General features: G+C 40.9%; 1 protein-coding gene across 3 annotated transcripts in view; it reads left to right on the top strand.

Annotated features, from left to right (window-relative positions):
• Positions 1 to 20,364, top strand: part of STXBP6 (syntaxin binding protein 6) — a 254,042-nt gene that overhangs the window by 74,205 nt on the left and 159,473 nt on the right. For all 3 annotated transcript variants that reach the window (XM_040476834.1, XM_040476833.1, XM_040476832.1), the window contains exon 2: positions 5,024 to 5,212. In XM_040476834.1, coding sequence (XP_040332768.1) covers positions 5,059 to 5,212 — 154 coding nt within the window. In that variant the 5' untranslated portion in view covers positions 5,024 to 5,058. The remainder of the gene's footprint in view (positions 1 to 5,023; positions 5,213 to 20,364) is intronic.

Raw genomic sequence — 20,364 nt, 5'->3', positions numbered from 1 at the left:
GGGTGGCTCAGTCGGTTGAGGAGCGTCTGACTCCTGATTTCAGCTCAGGTCATTCCAGAGTCGTGGGATCGAGCCCCGTGTTGGGCTGTGTGCTGAGCATGGAGCCTGCTTAAGTTTGATATTCTCTCTCTCTCTCTCTCTCTCTCTCTCTCTCTCTCTCTCTCTCTCTCTCCGCCCCCTCCCCCCTGCCTCTCTCACACAAATAATTTTTTTAAATAAAATAAAAAATAAACATGAGGTCCAAACAGGGAAGTTCCTGAAGTTAGACAAATATGTTTACCTTGATAATATTAAGCTAAATAGATCACTGTATCTCACCAAAGGAGCTCTTGGTTCTCAGGTGAGAAATACTTGAAGCCTGTAGGCTATACCCCCTGTCTGCATGATAGCTGCAAAGGGAAACTGTGGCTAAGGGCATCTGCAGTTTTAACTTGGTGGAGTCCCTACCACTCTTCCTTATCTCCTGACCACAGAGGACATGTATCCGTTCCATTCCTGGAAACCAAAGACGTTAATGTTGGAGTGAGAAACATCTGCCCTGTGTACCCTTTACTCGTGTACGTCAGCTGCTCAGCTCTGAGGTCATAGGAGTTTACAGCTCCTTCTCTGAAGGTTAATCTCATTTCCTGGTTACTTGTGGGAGTGGAGGGCTACCTCCCCACAGCAGCCATGTACTAAGGCAAGTGGATATGGATTAGGTGGTTTACAGCAAGAAGATAAATTAAAAAACCCTGGGAAGGATTAAACAGATTAGTTTCTACAATTACCACTTAAGGCAGCCAGCTCCTTTGACTTGCAAATCATATTGTAGGTTGGTTTCTTGGATGGAAAAGCTTTGTAATTATAGCTTATAGAAGCTGTGGACCCGGAAGAGAAAAAAAAACTTCCATGGGATTGTAGGGGAGGAAAAATAATTTTGCTTCCCCCTTGAGTTCTGAGCTGAGACTGCTATAATAAAAGACAGATTAATAAGAGAAAAACAGAAGTCTATCAGCACACATGCCTCATGGATACATGGGAGATACCCAGGGAAGAATGAGTAACTGAAAATCCTTAGTATTCTAAATCCTTAGAATTCAGGAATAAACACTGTCTCCACAGGCAAAGAGGAGGTAGGCCTCTAAGGGGAGAGGAAATGATTTTTAGGAGAGATTGAGTACACCCTTAGAAGAACAGATGGAAAATATGAGAGTTTGTGAAAAAGTCTGTCCTGGATATGGTGCCCTCTCCGAGTCTCTCCTGTGACAAGAGCCCATCTTCTCTGGTTGATGAAACTCTGGGAGAGGGGATTTATTGAGTTCCTTTTGGAGGATCTGTCTTTAGCAGATCAGGGGAGTTCAGACAAAGCCTCTCCTTGCATTTGCTGCTTTTCAGATGCCTTCTGCCCCAAATAATCAAAATATTGAAGTTGCCTATTTGGGGGCGGCATGTCCTGCTACACTCATTATGATGTAGACTAGAATACCTGCGGTCATTGGTGTTGTATTCGTCTTGTTTTCTTACAGTGGGGTCCCAGTCTTGGGCTGGACATTGATTTACCAACAAGATGTAAGACTTGATAAAGCTGCTTGCTTGAATCGAGAGAGAAAATCCTGTTACATGGCTTCCTGTATTCTTTCCGAAGAATACATTTCTTTCCATTCCATACTTCCTTGTTAGGCTGTTGATTTTTAAATTAGGCATCAGGATGGCTGCATGAGAACCAGTTAGAGAATTGTTTAAAATACAAATGCCAAGATTCTAATTTGGTGGGTGTAAAGGAGAGGACCAAGAGTCTGCATTTTTTAAAAGCTTTTTATGCTGAATTCAAATGTGTCCTCAGGTTGGGAGACACTCTTATAGATTCTTGCCACGAAACTGCACAAGTACCCTTTTCCCTTTCTGATTCTTTTCTTTCTGATCCACTGTACCTTCCCATTCCCAGGATGGTGTTAAAAAAAACATGCACACGTGAGCCACACAGGTGGCTCAGTCGGGTGAGCCTCCAACTCTTAATTTTGGCTCAGGTCATGATCTCATAGTCGTGGGATCGAGCCCCATGTCAGGCTCTGCACTGAGCATGGAGCCTGTTTGGGATTCTCTCACTTTCTCTCCCTCTGCCCCTCTCCCCTGCTCACTCACTCTCTCTTTCTCTAAAATAAAAAAAAAAAAAAATTCATTTGTTAAAACAATAAAAAACATGCACACATGCCTGCCATGGCATACACATCCCACAAAATGTATCCAATAATCTCCTACTGGTGAGTTTCCTGAGGGCGAAGCCTATAAATTCATCATCCTTGTAACAATACAGAGCCTTTCGTAAAATAGACCGTGTATCCATATTTAGAGAGTTTCAGACCATGAATGAGGAAAAAAGCCGTGGTAAAGTTGAGTTTCTCTTTTACAAATCCCTTCTGGTATGGATGGCTACATTTGCTCAGCTTTTACATGTTCAGAGGGCCTTTTATTTTTCATGCTGTAGCAGAATTAACTAAAATTTTCTAAGAGTTTATTATGATTCAGACCCTAAAATAAGTGATTTGCGTGCATTGTTTCATTTAATTCTTTCAACAGTTCCATGAGGTGGGGGAAGATCTAAGTTGCAGTTAGTAAGCTGAGGGTCTGGAATTTTAAGAGATTTATCCAGTCACGTATAGGTCTTCAGTGTTGGAGCCGGAATTTGAACCCAGGTTTGTTTTGATTCTAAAACTTGTGCTCATTGAAGTTCCTGGTTTTATGTTTCCTGGTTTTTGTCATGTTTTGTTTGTTATTGTTCTTGGCTACTGAGTATCAGTATAAAAAAGAAAAAAACAACACAGTAAAAGGTCATTTCCATGTCTTACCAGTTTCTCAAAAGAAGAACAGAATTTTCTAAGAGTTTGGTAAAACAGGCATATTCCTTTTTTTTTTTTTTTCTGGCAGATTTTACACAATAAAATGATAGCTTTTTATTTCTTTTAACCACAGTTTTAGAAAAATGTGAATCCAAAATAGGAAAGCAAAAGCCATAGCACAGTTGGGAAGGCACTGGTCAGAGAATGCCTGGTGAGTTTGGGGATATGACATGCTTTCGGCATTGCTTCTAGAACGTTGGAAGCTGTTGCGCTCCCACTGGCTCGCTTTCTCACTTGTTCCCAAAGGGTGAGAAGCGAGAGGACTTTTTTCTCGCTCACTTTAAAAATGTCCCTGTAAGTGATAACACGCTGCCTGGGAAAGCCACAGGGTAAAATCATGGGGGTGTCGGGGGGACCTTGTGTTTGCTAACTTCTGGGAAATTGCAGGCTATCAGTCAGTGGTCAGCACATGGAAAACCAGGCCCCCTACACTGTTGTCATTATGTTCTCAGCCAGTGTGAAGAACCTGGTGGCAATGAGAAAATGTCATGACCAGAGCACAAACGGATCTGAGTATAGATCAGTATAATATGTAGTGGAGACATAGATGGATATAATAAAAAACAACACTTTGTATTCTTTACTCTTGGTGCCACTAAGAAAACCTGTTCTGTTACAAAATTGAAAGTAGGAGATTTTTTTTTTTTTTCTTAACGAGAGGAATGCTCTCTTTAAATATATCTCTTTTCTACGACAGAGTTGCTGATGGGTAGCTATGTTGGTAGCATTTGTGAATCTTGCATTGGGAAGAGTGATCCTATGGTTTTCCCTCATAAAGCAAAACCTTTGATGTAGTCAGCAGTCAACTCCTGGAGAACAGGGACCACGTCTTAAACATTTCTTGTGTCCCTAATACTGAGCCTAGAGATGGCACGTAGTGTTTGTTCACCAACCGGCTCAATTTTACAGCAGGCTGACCAACTCTTTGAGCTGCTGTTACCATATTTGGCTGTGCTGTTGACCCATTTGCGCTCTCTCTGAATACTCTGTATGTATAACCCAAGTGACCACCCCACAGGCCCCGTCTGCACCTTTAGTTCTGATTTGCTGGTTAAACAAATTTTACTTAGTGATTAAAACACAGACTGTAACTAGGATGATGGCATAGAAAATGTCTCATCAAGTTGCTGTTGAGGTTTTTGGATAAAAGGTGAAAATTCAGAATGACCGTGAATATAATGGACACAGATAAGCAGAATTAAGACCATTAAGGAGGTATAAATTCTGGAAAACTAAATATAACATGGGGCTGTATATATGTGAGTTTGGTGGCAGGGAGAGGAGGGACTCATTGTATGAGTCAGCAACATACTGCTTTATCTTCTTAATTATTGGGCACACACTGCCAGTTACCCACAGGAGCATAACATGTGGGCACTGCCGGGTAACATTTCCAAAGTACTTGGCATTAGTCAGACATTTTTTTTTTTTTTTTAATAGAATTTTCTGTCCACTCTGGCTGGAGAAAAATGTGGAGAATTTGTCAAGGGTCCAGAGCATGGCAACTCTATGCAGAGGAGTGCTGGAAAATAGGACCCACTGAAAGAGGCTAATAAATAAGGATTAATTATTTAGCGTGATCCAAAGCAGCCTAACGGGTGATTAAATTAGTGGTCTTCCGTAGCATGTATGGTTATTATGTAGAAGATGATATAATTATTTCCACTGTGAATAGAATTAGGGAAATGGATTTACATTAGAGTTAAAGGAGATTTTGAGGCAGCATTAAAGAACTTCTTGATTAAGGATTGTTGGACAGTGGAAAGACTTCTCAACTGGAAATGTGAAACCATGTTTCTTACAAAATAGGAATGGGGGTGCGTACTGCCCTCCAGTTACCATTAGATGCAGTTGGGGTGGAGGTTGACACCCTTTCCAGATACGTTCCAGCACGTTCCGTGCTGTCCGTCTTACATCGTATTTGACATTTTCAGCGAGTACCTCAGGATTCCCTTTTGTTTGTGTTTTTCACAGGTAATACAAATGTGCAGACCTTACTTTTAATGATTCTGCAGTGTGTTTCAAGCAAGCGAGAGTTTAAACTATAAACCGAAAATTACATCACCTATGAATCAACTTGCCGCTCGCTGTCACAGGAGCCCTAGAATATTGTCAGCTCAACTTGCCTTCTTCTTTTTCTTCTTTAGAAAACTCGCTGTGCGCCCTCCTCGACTGTTCCGCAATGAGTGCCAAGTCTGCCATCAGCAAGGAAATTTTTGCACCCCTTGATGAAAGGATGCTGGGAGCTGTCCAAGTCAAGAGGAGGACAAAGAAAAAGATTCCTTTCTTGGCAACTGGGGGTCAAGGCGAATATTTAACATATATCTGCCTGTCAGGTAATGAAAAACAGACCTTAAGAACATTTAAACAGCTTCATTTTAAAGCAGTTAATTCTAAGGTATCCAAGAGCTGGGTATACCCAGCTTTTGCACACATCTGCTCTTCCAGTCATGTTTCCTGTTTCTCTTGATGTCCCCTCTGGTCCTTTTTCCCTAGTGGAACCTCTATTTTTGATGTTACTTGGTGTGGGAATGGGAATGAAGTTCAACTTTCAACATAGTTTCCAGTTCATGAAGTGCTTCTCTTAAGGGACTGACAGACACATTTGTTTGGCCATACTTTCCTTCACTAGGACGTTGACAGAAAGTGCGTTCTCCTTTAGGACTTTTTGCTTGAGGATAATTCCTGGTATCTGGATAATTGTCATTACCACCAGCCTGAGTTTCATTGGGTTTCTTTTCCTTAACCATTTCCAGTAATCAGTAATAGTTTGTCTCAAGATAAATATGGACACCTTAGGGAACATGAGAAAGTAGGTGCAGTGCCCAAGTCATTGCTTTGCCTGACAGCTGTCCCTTGTCAGGAAGAGGCATCTGTTCTATTAAGCTTAGAATTTTGTTGGATTATTTTCTTTTCTCTTTCTGCTTGTGATTGTAGAGGTGTGGGACTTCCTGTGGATTCCTACCAAGCTTTTGAGATAAAATCTGGATAAGTTTTCCATGGAGTTGTGGTGATGCTAACTAAGCTGAACACCTGAGGCATTTGTAATAAGTCCGATAATACTTCTTGTAACTGGGCAATGGAAGAATGAAGCTTGCCTTAATTCATCTTTTTTTTTTTATTTCCTTCACTTGTGGCTTGGGAATAAAACTTGATTTTTGGACCAACTTTTAGATTAAAAAAAAAAATAAGATTCTGAATTAGTTTATCAGAATTCACTTCAGTGTGTAGATAGGTTTTTTCCAGAAAGAATATGTAAAGATAATGACAAGACAGTGTCTTAGTTTATAATGAAATGATGACATAGCCATTTGGTAAGAATGTCTTCTCAGTGGTTAGGAGAAAGCTTTTATTTAAGTGAGTGTGAAAGAATTGACCTTGAATTATTCGTTTTTCTTTCTGAATTCCAAATTAGGATTAGATTAATAAAATTTGGTTATTATTGGAGGACATTTGCATTCCCCTAGTGTGCTGGGTAGTGCTTGGCATTTAATAGGGGCTCAATTAATATCTAATGACTAAGTGGAAGAAGGAAGTAACCTTTCCTAATACCTTCCTAGTATTGTGTTAATGAGCTTCAGGTCTTGGAAATATTTTCATAATGTTAAATTTTAATTCTAGAGTTTTGTTTGCACCAATAAATAGAATGCATGATAATGAATTTTGTTTTGTGTTTGGGCTGAGCTGAATGTGAGCTGAGTATGGGCACATAGTGACTCTAATTTAATTTTATTAAGTTTTATTCCATATGTGTTTCATTGAGATTTCCTCTGAAGATGGGTAGTTGAAGAAAAAGTGGATGGTCTAGAAGTCACTGGAGTTTTGCCTAGTACATACCTTTGACTGGAAAAGACGGCAGTTCTGTTTGCATTTGAGGCATATGCTACTGTCAGCCTATTTCTGATCACAAAATCTGCAAGAGTGATACAGGGACTCTCTGCCTGCCTCGTCTCAGTGAAATAGCAGAGCCGTTTCCCCCGCCATGGGAGATAATGACCTAGACTTATCCGATATCTGCGTTTCCCTTGTAGATTACCAAGACTTTAGTTTTCAAGTTTGAAACGATGAGAATTCCTTTTTCAGAATTCCATTCTAATGGAGGAAAATATCTTGTTCTCATAGTCTTCATCGTCGTTCTTTTCATGGATTTGAATCACAAGAGGATAGGTTGATAAAGTAGACCTGACAGATAAGCAGATGGTTTTATGGAAATTGGGGCAGGAGACGACCAGACAACTTTGACACCCAAGTTTTTTGCAGTTTGATTTTTTTCTTATAATGGAGAAAGGAGCAGCCTTCTTTATTTTCTAACTTCCATGAAGCTTAGAGGCATAAGGTGATGTTTTACCTGGTAAGTAATTAATTCCTCAAATATTTATGAAGTATTTTTTGTGTGCTGAGCACTCTAGGTGCCAGGCATGCAGCTAGGAGAAAAAAAACTCACGAAGCTTACTTTGATGGAAAGGAGCAGTAGACATCAATCACCTACTCGCTAAAATAAACATAATTATTAACTGTGAAAAGGCTCAAAAGGAACAATACAATGATGCGAAAGCATGTGTGAGGAGAATTTGTCCTGGCTGGGAGAACCCAGAGCTGCGAGAAAAGTAGGGCCTCCCTGGTTCTGAAAAGGCATGGTGTGTGTGTGCAGTGAACGTTCCTGGCAGAGGGAAGGGCCGCCTCATTAAAAAGACTGCGCCGGATTTTGAGTTGCTCCTTTTCTCCCATGCGGTCTCAGGATGACCCTCTTGTAGCTCAACTCACAGAGGCGGCTGTGAAGTGAAAGCCGAGCCCTGGAATGACAGCCTCCTTCCTGCTATTAGCGTGAACCACCTACGCCTTCTGGGAGGCCAGGCTCTTCTCTTGTGGTTTGGTTGATGAAAACCAGCTATCCCGTTGGAACAGGCAAGATTTGTTCAAATTAGGGCAATGTCTGAAAATAATATTTAACCACTTTTCGAGCAGTATAAAAAGTTTAAAAAAATGTTTTTAGGGGAAGAATATCTCAGCTTTCAGACCTTGCCAGCACATGCATGTAAGCATGAGTGTTGTACATATCCAGTGTCTTTTACTGATTTGTGTGTGTGTGAGCCTGGCAAATTTCAGATCTGAGAGGGTGAGCCTGTGATCCTCAGAGTTATTATTTTCAGAGTGAATTGCATGTTTTTTGGAGGAATCCAGAAAGATGTTGGAGCAGGGGAAGTAAGATGATCTTTCTTGGGTTATTTAGCTGTGATTGTGTAAGGAGAGAAATAATCTCTCCAGTTCATTTGCGGAGCCTTGGAGTAGAATTTGAATGTTTCTCTTTGGACTTCCCAAATGGCTTCTTGGATGGTGTGCAAACATTTATTTACTGACATGCTTTGGTTGATTCGCATTCTCAAAGCCTGTTTTCCACTTTTTCTTTTTGGCAATGGCTAAAATTAAAAAGACGGACAATACCAAGTGTCAGCAACCATGGGGAGCAGTTTGAACTCTCATACTTTGCTGGTGGGAGTGTTCACCAACTGCTTTGGAACAATTTGGCAGTTTTTTGTAAATTCAAACATGCACTCTGACTCAACGACTCTATTCCTAGTCATTTACCCAAGAGAAATAAAAAAACATATCCACATAAAGACATGTACATTTAATTTGGTATTTATAATAACCAATACTCAGAACTCAAGTGTCCATCTACATGTGAATGAATAAACAAATTATCTTCTATCTATGGAATACTCCCTAAGAAATGAATTGCCAGTACATGCAGCAACATGGATCGCTCAAAAGCCTTATGTTGTATGAAAGAAAGAAAAGACAACATGCTGTATGATTCTATTTACATGTAATTCTAGAATGGACAGAACTTAAGCTGTAGTGACAGAAAGCCCACGGGTGCCTGACAGGGTTGGGGTCAAGGATTGACTGTAAAGGGGCATGAAGGAATTTTTTGCAATGGTGTAAGTATTCTGTATGTTGACTGAGGTGATGGTTATCTGGGTATGTATCTTTTTCACAACTTATCAAACTGTACACTAAGAATAGGTACATTTTATTATATGTAAATATATCAGCAAAATCTATTTTTTTTAATGTTTATTTATTTTTGAGACAGAGACAGAGCATGAACAGGGGAAGGGAAGAGAGAGAGGGAGACACAGAATCGGAAGCAGGCTCCAGGCTCCGAGCCATCAGCCCAGAGCCTGACACGGGGCTCGAACTCACGGACCGCGAGATTGTGACCTGAGCTGAAGTCGGACGCTTAACCGACTGAGCTACCCAGGCGCCCCTCAGCAAAATCTATTTAAAAAAAAAAAACTCTTACAGAGTCACTAGTGGGATGATGGTAAGAATTTATTAACCTTCAGGGTGCTTGGGTTTACTCAGTCGGTTGAGCATCTGACTCTTGATTTCGGCTTAGGTCACAATCTCATAGTCCGTGAGATCCAGTCCTGCATCAGGCTCTGTGCTGGCAGTGTGGAGCCTGCTTGGGATTCTCTCTCTCAAAAATAAATAAGTAAACTTAAAAAAAAAAAAGGAATTTATTAACCTTCTTATGTCTCCAGCCTCCTCCTATAAGGAAGACAGAAACCAGTCCTCTCATTCATACAAATGAGAAGTTATCCTACACAGCCTTTTTGAGCCCTCAAACAGAAGCAGCTGTGTGTCAGGAAAATCTGTGCTTGAATCTATATGATGTGAATGTCAGTGCATTCCAAGTTCCTTATCGCACCTGACACATTGCCAAGTACAGACACTATGCTTTGTGTTTAACTAGAAGATGCTATTTAAATTTGTGGCTCACTACATACCTGTTTAGACTTTAGACTTTAAAATTTAGAACGGTTAACTCATTCAAAGTATAATGCAAGCCCCACCCCCAAGAATTTCTACAGTTGGTGGCCCCTTCAGTGAAACTTGGGTCTATAAAACTAAACTGGAAACGTGCTAAGAAGTTAAAAACCAGTTTATTAGTAGAGGCCAGTTAGCTACTGAACATTCCATAATTTCATGCTTAAAATCTATTTTCCTAGTCCTGTTTTAATTCAGTATATGCCCTGTATGATGCTAGCCTTCACATCCATAAATGGATAAAAATCTTTCCTTGGCTGCTACTCATTGTCCCCATGAAAAGGAGTGTGAAGAAATTTCAATTTTTGTGATTAATACCTTCTTTTACGTCTGTTGTTGAAACGAGATCTTTATCTTTGGGAAATGATTTTAGATGTTTAGAGAGCAAAATTTTCTTATTTAAAAAAAATAGTTGTGAATGAACTTTGATAAAATAATTTATGTAAATGGATCCCTGTGGAAGGTAGTTACACGGGATAGGAGCCTCGAACCTGGCAACACTACTCTTCATCTCCGCGGTTGCCAATCCTACATGTTCCTTAAGAGTCACATTGGGAACTTGTCAAAATCCAGATCTAGGTGCTACTGCAGTAGCACCAGCAGGGAGTGGTAAAACTTACTGTATTTTGAATGTGTGACCTCGAAGATACTGAAGCCAAGGTTGAGAGGTTTCGTTACGTTGGGGAGTTCTACTCCGGGTTGTCTTATTGGTGTGCTTGACGTAACAATACATTTTTGCACTCCACTCTATCCAAAAAAGTACCTCTTGGACTTGCGTGTTTTGTAACCATGTTCAAACCTCTGAATTTTTCTGGGCTTCGGTTTATTTACTTGACAAATTCAAAGGTTCCTTTGGGTTCTGAGGTTCTAGGATTCTGAACCCGTTGGAAATTTTTACCAAATCGGATTCTTATTTCATACATGGCATGTAGGGAGAAATTCAGGCTGCTAATAAACCAAATGGACACTTAGAGCATTTATGAGGGTTTGAGAGCATTCTTTATAGGTTGTTATTGGAATTAGGGTAAGCAAAGTTAATTTTCAGCAGTCTGACATAGAAAGAAATTCTTTTCACCCACTTTCTAATTCTGACAGGATCTCATCTCAAGGTCTGTAAATAATAGGAAAGAGAGAAGGGAAGAATACAAGACGGATGAAATTTGACCTTGATAGAAATGGTTTCTTTAGGAATGGTGAGTTAACTTTCCAACAGTTTTTTATCCAGGAAAATGAAAAAATTCACTCTGAACTCAGAGGTATACAAACATATTCACAGTAAAAGAAGAAATACAAAACAACTACAATAATTATATATTTATAATTCTGTATTATAGAAGTAGTACATATTACTAAAACTATGAATCTTTTAGAAAATTATGTAGAAAAAAATAAAAATCATTAGGCTTACATATATTATTTATTGTCATTCCAGTTAATCCTCACAGCATTCTTACCAATTAGGTGTTAGGTTCTTCATTTCACAGACGAAGGAACCAGTGTCATCAGAAGTCATGCCATTCCAGAGCCACCATTTTGGAAGTAACAGACTGAGAAATCCACCCATTCCTTATTACCCCAGTGGCCATGCTCATACTGCCATAGTACCTCATTTCTGGTGACTTAGGTCACGAGGGGGTGTGGTGTAGAGAGGACCGTGTTTTGTTTTTTAAGTTTATTTTTTTTATTTTGAGAGAGAGAACCAGTGGGGGAGGAGCAGAGAGAGAAGGGGACAGAGGATCCAAAGTGGGCTCTGTGCTGACAGAAGAGAACCTGATGTGGGGTCCGAGAACCGTGAGATCATGATCTGAGTCGAAGTCGGATGCTCAACCGAGCCACCCAGTTGCCCCAAGAGGGCCGTGTTTTAAGGAGCAGATTCCTCCCTAACCCTTCAAAACTGGTAAGACATTGAACACTTTTGACCTGTAGTCTTGCTATAATTTCTGAGGTTATTGATTAATAGACTCTCCTACATTTGTAATATGTATCAGAAGTCTCTTCTCTCATTATTGTAGACATTTGACATTTAAATCCAGCCATAAAACTTTAAGTAGCTCTGGAAGACGGTGCAATATAAAAGTTATTTCTAGTGCCTTATGATTCTTTCTAGATCCTCTTTCATTTTATAAAAATGAAGTATCCTCTGATATACTTTATATTGAGAATTTGGTTCTTCTGTGTGTGTGCATAGACACATTTGATTGAAACATTTGTAACAACAATAATCCTTGGGTAAGTGGAGTTAAAAGTGGAGAAATGGTTTTCTGAAATGTATGTCTTCTGGCCCAGTGGATTCTGCCACCAGGTGTTATTTGTAAATGACCTTCAGTGTAGAGGCACCTGGGTGGCTCAGTCAGTTAAGCATCCACCTTCGGCTCGCGTCATGATCTCGTGATTTGCGAGTTCGAGCTCCATGTCTGGCTCTCTGCTGTCAGCACAGAGCCCGCTTTGGATTCTCTGTCTTGCCTCTCCCCCTCTTGCTCACGTGCTCTCTGTCTCTCTCTCTCTCTCTCTCTCAAAAATAAACATTTTTAAAATAAATAAATAAATAAATAAATAACCTTGAAGATAGCACCTGCCATGCACCTATCATGATTCAGTACACGATAAATTAGATCGGCACCAAGCCCCCCTTTGAATTCGTGATAGTAATCAATACTAGTAGTAGTAATGGTATTTATTGAGTTCCTATAACAGACATGGTTCTTTGCCCTTTATATATTAACTCACTTAATTCTTACAGCAGTGCTACAAGGTAGATAACAGTATTGTCTTCGTTTTGTAGATGAGGAAACTGAGCATTTAGCAGTAAATTAGCTTGCCCGAGATCATCAGCTTATGAGTTACCAAACAGGGATTTGAACCCAGGGAGTGTGATTGTAGGTCTGTATTCCCTTAGCCTCTGAGAGAGTGTAAGAGTTACGTGAGAGAGAACGTCCCAAACCAAACTTCTTTTCTTACCCTCCTCACACAACTTTAGTGATAATCATGTCCTGATATCACTCTGCTTCCCTACAGGTTTAGGCCTCGGTTGGTCGGTCTTGGCTGGGTGGTGACAATCCCATAGGCCAATAACTGGACTGTTAATAAAGCCTATTGGAATGACAGCGGGTGTATTTGACTCTTAGAGAAGATTCATTCCCCGGGGGGAATTCTGATAGGCTCCTGATAGAACACTGCCCTGTAGGAACTTGTTTTTGTTCAGTTATGTAATAGAAAAAAGTGGATGCCTTAAAAATTTTTTAGAGCTTCCTTAATGGTTCTCGAGCTCTTCCTGTGAAAACTGGGGGTAATAATATGTGTGTCTTCTAAAGCCTGGTGAATAGGAGATGCCAAAAATGGGTAACTAAGCCCTTCACGGGTATTATCTCACGTAATCCTCACGACAGTCTTGTGACGTGGCTTCTGCTTTGCAGATGAACCAGCAGAGGCTCGAAGTGGGGGTGAGTGCCCCGCGCAGGGCGAGGCGGCCGGACTGAGACACATATCCGGGCCCATCTCCCTCCAACGTGGGCATGCTTGTTAGCCTGTTTTCTAGGATGGGGCTGGGTTTGAGAAACAGAACTCTCCCCTTCCTTAGAAACAGTGTGGCAGCATTCCTTGATTGAGCAAAGCGTTTTCATCTCTGAGGGTTTAGAGGCTGAGCTGTCAACCACTTGAGCTTTTCTAGTGGTTTAGCACGCCAACGGAGTTTTCTTTTTCCATTCTCTCATGTATGCGTTCCAGTACTAAAGCCAGATGGAAACAAGGGAAAACTCTTGACAGAGGCTAGTGCCAAAACATTTCATTTAAAAAGGAAACTCCATCTGTGTGCTCTCCTACCACAAAGCCCACTGTTAAGAGCAGGAATTTCACAGCTGATTCCGTCATGTTCGCTTTGGTTAATTTTGACTAATTGCAAAGGTAGAGCAAGCGTTGGTTAGGGGGATTGCCGACTGAGGCAGCTCTCCTTCTAGAACGTGGCCGGCAAGGCCCTGTGTACCTGGCAGCCGCCGACCAAGAAGGCAGGGTTGTAATCCATGCAGATGCATTCTTTGTTGGTGGCGCTTGTCTCGGTTACCGCTTTTAGAAGTTAGCGCTCTTGGCTGTTGTGTTGCAAGTTGAACATCATCAGGATTTCATTTGTCAGTAGTTGTAGTCAGAGGCGCTCTGGGATGCTACCAGTCACTGTTGCTTCCTGTTTTCTTCTAGCCCCAAACAGCTACAAACCACAGGCTTAGGTGTCAGACTGACTTAGGGTAAAATACTGCTTGTATTAGCTCTTTGAGACTCAATTTTCTCATCTGTAAAATGGAAATTATATATATATCAGTCCCAAGGGCTTTTTGAAGATTAAACTGAGCTATATATGTGTGTGTGTATAAGGCCTGATACATGGGAGGCCTTCAGCTTTATGAGTAAATTATCTTGTCAAAATCTTGTCATTTTCGGGGCACCTGGGTGGCTCAGTCGGTTAAGCGTCTGACTTCGGCTCAGGTCATGATCTCGCGGTCTGTGGGTTCGAGCCCCGCGTCAGGCTCTGTGCTGACAGCTCAGAGCCTAGAGCCTGTTTCAGATTCTGTGTCTCCCTCTCTGTCTCTGACCCTCCCCTGTTCATGCTCTCTCTCTCTCTGTCTCAAAAATAAATAAATGTTAAAAAAAAATTTTTTTTTTAATCTTGTCATTATCTTGTCATTAAATGGGACATCCACTGATTCTTGCCATACAAAGCTAATTCATCTGTGGTTTAGAAAACATGTAAATATAGGTCAATGACAGACTTCTGTGACCCATGTCAGGTGAGACAAAAACCACATGAAAAGCCCAGATTTGTCTTGGCGGCTTCCTTCCTCCTTGTCCATACGTTTTTCCCTTCCCCTCCCCTCTTTGTCCCACCCCTGCTAGGGATCTCAGTCATCCTGACTCCCGATTTCTCAACCAAGGCCCTCTTAATTTTCTATGTTCCAGAATGATTCTGCACACACACCGTGCTAGAAATGGGGGCTGGGAGGCAATGCACATCACACTTCTGTTTCTGAGAGTCTACAGACTTCCACTCTGATTTCGTGGGTGTTTGTGACATACTGGACATACTGGATGCTGAAGTGGTTGTGTTCAGGCCTCTTTATCCAGCTTTGTGAGGAATTAGAACTGGCTCAGTTGATGGAGTCCCTGTCCCTGAAATGGAGATGTTATTTTCCTACACCTATCTTCAGTGGATCAAAAGACAAATTGAAACAAAATAAAACAAAACATTCTCTGGGGTCAGTCAAGTGCACTTTAAGCAAACAGCAGAAGTGGGAGAGGCTGGTACAAACGCCTGTGGACCCAGCTTTTGAGCCCAGATCAGGTTCTTATTTGCCCAAGTCCTTCCTTACCCTTCCTTTAGAGAAAGAACAAACACCAGTGATATTCGTATTCCAGAATCCATCCCAATTACAGTCATGCTACGCCATATGCAGAATTTCCCACAAGAAACTATAAATAACCACAAGGGCAGTGAGGTTTCCAGGTTGTCTCATCCCATGCAGAAGAAACGACCAGTTTCTGTGCTCTGAACTTGAGCACATTTTCCCCGCCCCTGGCTTCCCAGGTCATATTCCTAATAGCACTGAGTATTGCTGGGTTGTTTTGTCAGTTTGCTTTCTGTTTACCTCCCCAGACTGCCAGCCCCTAGAGAGTAGGGGCCGTGTTGTAGACGTCTCTCTGTCCCTGGTGGAATGGATAAGCACCTTGGCGGGAGTGGGGGTCGGGGGGTGTGTGTGAATCAGGCGACATTCTACTCTACTGAGACTGCACCGTGGACTCACTTTCTGGAGTGGAACTCATTTACTCTGGGTTTTACCAGCTGGAACTGGTTTGACTTTTCTTTTTTTTGAACTTGCTGTTGTTATTCACCCGAAGATGCTGCCAGGTGGTTTTTTTTGTTGGTTTTTTGGTTTGTTTGTTTTCTTTTCCCTCTTGGAATTCATCAGGTAACTGAGCAGGAATTTTTATTCTACCTATCAGCCCAGTTACCAAGAAGAAGATACAGATTTCCCTGGTTTATTCAGGCTTTTAGAATCATACAAAATGAACAATTTATAAATGATTCCCTTGTAATGTACAGTGGAAAGCTATTATCTCAAATTTGTGAAGTACCTGAGTGTTTCTCCTGAAGAAAGTTCATATTATAGAGGAATAAATGACCATTTAATGGCACTGAATATATCAAAACTTTCTCTGAATGTTCTTTTCTTACAGGACTCGTTTTCAGTTCTACATTTTCTTAAAAAATGGCTTTCAAGAAGAAAATGGGAACTGTTTTTATTAAAACTCTCCCCGAGGATATTCATAGTGCCCTCCCCCCACACATATACCCTTTTAGCTCAAATTATTTTTCAACCACCACACGTGGGTCCCGTGGGGCCTAGGTTGTAGAACCTATACCCAATTGCCATTTCAATGTGTGTATTCAGTTTAACAAATTACACTGTTTTCAGAAGCCTATCTTGATCCTTGAGATCTAAGAGAATTGAGGACAGCCCTCTCTGGTTTTCCAGCTAATATGAGTAAGCAGCAGTTATATAAGTTTTTATTCAAGTCCGAGTCCTTTCTGTCTTGCAGAGTCAACTATGTTTTTGGATCCCTGAATGTTTAAGTATATTTCTCCCAATAAATGTACATGTGTACATTGTTGTACTTTATCAGAAACATAGAAAGTGCCCCTGATAAAAAGAAAGAAAGAAACAATGAGGGGGGCAGTGCCTGGGTGGCTCAGTCAATTAAGCATCAGACAATTCTTGATGTTGGCTTGGGACATGATCTCATGGCTTGTGAGTTTGAACCCCATGTCGAGCTCTGCGCTAACAGTGTGGACCCTGCTTGGGATTCTCTCTCTGCCCCTCCCCAACATACGCTCACATGCACACACTCTATCTCTCTCTAAATAATCATTTTTTTAAAAAAAGAAAAAGAGTGAGAAAAATAATGATTTTGGCTTTTTAGTTTCATGGTTTTTAGTATTCTTCCCCCTTATAATATTCTGTTTTGTCCTCTCTTTTTCACTTAGCACAGTAACAAAATTTTTTATTATCCAGTCTTTGTAAAGATAATTTTAATGGATTTTTGAGTGCCATAGAGTATTTCTCTATTTATCTGTTGCTGCATATTTGTTTTTTCTTTTTTTTTTTTTATGAAATTTATTGTCAAATTGGTTTCCATACAACACCCAGTGCTCATCCCAAAAGGTGCCCTCCTCAATACCCATCACCCACCCTCTCCTCCCTCCCACCCCCCATCAACCCTCAGTTTGCTCTCAGTTCTCAACAGTCTCTTATGCTTTGGCTCTCTCCCACTCTAACCTCTTTTTTTTTTTTTTTCCTTCCCCTCCCCCATGGGTTCCTGTTAAGTTTCTCAGGATCCACATAAGAGTGAAACCATATGGTATCTGTCTTTCTCTGTATGGCTTATTTCACTTAGCATCACACTCTCCAGTTCCATCCACGTTGCTACAAAAGGCCATATTTCATTTTTTCTCGTTGCCACGTAGTATTCCATAGTGTATATAAACCACAATTTCTTTATCCATTCATCAGTTGATGGACATTTAGGCTCTTTCCATAATTTGGCTATTGTTGAGACTGCTGCTATGAACATTGGGGTACAAGTGCCCCTATGCATCAGTACTCCTGTGTCCCTTGGATAAATTCCTAGCAGTGCCATATTTGTTTTTTCAATTCTCATAGTGAAAAATAAGGAACTTGGGTCTTGCCTTTTTTGTTTTTTGGTGTTGTTTTTTTTTTTTTTTTTTTTTTTTTGTAATACCTATCTTATAGGTGAGGATGTTGAGAATCACACAGATAACTTGTTAGAGGAACCATGCACATCACCAGGGAGTGGTAGAGGGACACTGGAACCTCAACACCATGCTCTGCTCAGGGTTCTGTCATGGACCAATGCGCGCTTATTTCAAAACCCGGATCTGTCAGAAGTCCTGAAAAGTAAAATATCCTATTGCACTTTGTGTGCTTAATGGCTGGTTAACCATCCCTCTGATATTTAACCAACTTCTAGATCATGTTCTCTTTAAGGCATGTGTGATGACTACTTCCGTTAGGGCTAGAGCATTATTTGATTTCCATATGCATTTATAGGTCTACACAGGTAAGTGTGTGTGTGTGTGTGTGTGTGTGTGTGTGTGTGTGTGTATTTGCAGAGAAAGAGAGGATGAAGGTAGTTATCTTACCTAGAGTTAGCCCTAATGCCCCTTAAGAGAGGAAGTTCTTCATCTTTTTTGGTCTGGTTCACTTATGAATTCATCAGACATCTTCTATTGTTGTTAGATGAGGAATGGGAGAAGTGGTAAATGTCAACCAAAGATACACATGCTGTTTTTCTAGGTCAGTGCATTTCATTAATGATTCACATTTGGCATTATATCAGATCACACATTTGGACCTACAGAGCAAATAGGCTGAGGGAAATGAACTTCTTAGGAAGTTTCTTTTAGAACGGTGTAATTTTATGTCTAGAAGAATCTTTAGTCATCCCCAAATCAAACACCAATGTTCACATGGAAAATGAGGCCCAGAGAGGGTGGATGGCTTGCCTGCTATCGTGGAACGACTACAATAAAGTGAAAGAAGGAAAGCCATGTGCTCAGACCTTCTTGCCAGTGTGGTTTTTAACCTTGGGGCCCATTGTGATTGAAGTGAGTTAGATGAGAAAGAGATGGGCTTCATGGTTATGCTGAATTTGGGCTACATCTCCGTGCCGTTCCTTTTTATGTCACTACGGGAGCAGTTTGTACCACGAACTCCTGGAAGGAGCCTGTCGGCTGCGGATCAGGCAGGTGGCCATGCCTCTTCTAGGGTTTGAATGTCGCAAGAAACTGGCATGGGCTCAGCCGTAAAGGCCAAGTGTTTAGTCTTACCCTGCTTCTCTGTCACTTCCTATGGGCATGGGGATCCATCAGGTGGACAGTGTCCAGTGAGAGTGTTTGAGGGGAAAGGCCGAAATGCCATTGTCTCTGAATGTGGTACACCACCTGATTGACTGGGTTAAGAGATGAAAACGATAGCATTTCCATTTAAAATATTTACATATTTTCATAATATTTAAATATTTACATAATATTTACATATTTACTTTAATATGTACATATTTATTTAATATGTGCATGTTCACATAAATTAGAAATATGTAAATTCTAATTTACATATTTCGTGTATGCTTATAATCGCCATAATATTTTAGAGCAGTAGTCCAAGCGTGTAATTTACAGGTATGCATATACTGGAAGTTAATACTTCTTTGTTTTTTATGGAGAGAATGTGTAGTTACAAATGGTTGGAGAGCCCCAGCTAGAGTCCTGGGGGATGGAAACCTTTGCTACAGTAATAACATCTTACCAATGGACTGCAATCTGTTCTAAAATCTCTAGCTTTTGGAGGTCGTTGCCCAAAGCAGTGAGCATAGAACTGCCCGTTGGAATCCGCCTCAGCCCCACTCCCTGACCACCAGCCACCCCTAGTGATTCCATGGCTTCTGCAAGGTAGAGAGCCAGCCAGCTGCTGTGTAAACTAAGTGTCCTAGCAGACGAGAAGCCTGTCACAGTGCTTAGCACTTGGTGGTTGTAAGTGAGAGCCCTCCTTTTGCAACCTGAAATGTGGCCAAAACAGTTATTTGTTTCACTTTTAATACTAGGTTTGATTTGGACCAGACGTAAACATTTGTGACTTGCTTTTAGTCCACTGACATCAGGTCGGGACTGGTTTATTTAGTTCTGAAGCTTCTTGGCCTTTTGTACTGTTTAAAACAGGGAAACCTACATTTCCTTTCTGGACCTGATATTTATTGATTCATCCAGGGGAGCCTTGTTCTTTGCTGATAAAGCAAAGTCCACGGTTCCCCTGTGAGAAGTTCTGTTGGAGCTAGTGCATTTCCTTTTTTGTACATGAGTGTTTTTCTTTGTCACTGGTTACACTTCATATATAAGAGTTGTGCAGACCATTTACTTATGGCACGGCTATGCCAACCTTCTTTGGGAATGAAATTTTTTGAACTTAACTTCAAATACCATACTAAGTCTGCAAAAGACATTCAGATGAGCCACATCTTACATAAAGATAAGCATAAATCACAACACCCCCTTTTCCATGGAATTTGGAACTATTAAAAAGATCACTTTGGATTTCAGAAATAACCCAGCTCTGAGATCAGGTCTGATTTTCTGTGTGTGTTTCAGAGGTTATCTTTACATCTTTCTGCATTTCTCCTCGCTTCATATTCTATTCAACTACTATTAGGTACTAATCTCCTTTGCTTCTCAGAGTCTCCTTTGCTTCTCAGAGACTCCTTTGCAGCCCATCATGGTTGGCCACTGTTCCCTCGCTCTGAAATCACTTTCTCTTCTACCAACACGGTTCCTCCAGAGTGACTGATCTGTTAAGAGAAAACTAATCCCATCTACAAAAACTTTCAAAGATTGGCATGTCATTGGAACACCTTCTCTGAGGGCATTTGTATTTGCAGAAAGTGGCATCCCCTCTAAAGCTGGTGGTAGTGGTCCTAGTAACACGCAGAGCATTTATAGAGCAACTACTACCACCCATTATATACCTTGTCAGATCATTGTATCTGGGGTTGCCACACCCAACTGATAAATGGTAAACATCTGGGCATCCTGTTTTGATCA

This window comes from Herpailurus yagouaroundi, unplaced genomic scaffold (assembly GCF_014898765.1).
Source record: "Herpailurus yagouaroundi ecotype Mexico unplaced genomic scaffold, PumYag 141, whole genome shotgun sequence".
In the NCBI taxonomy this organism is placed as follows: domain Eukaryota; kingdom Metazoa; phylum Chordata; class Mammalia; order Carnivora; family Felidae; genus Herpailurus; species Herpailurus yagouaroundi.
Note: the sequence above shows the minus strand (reverse complement) of the source record. Positions and strands in the feature narration are given on the sequence as shown.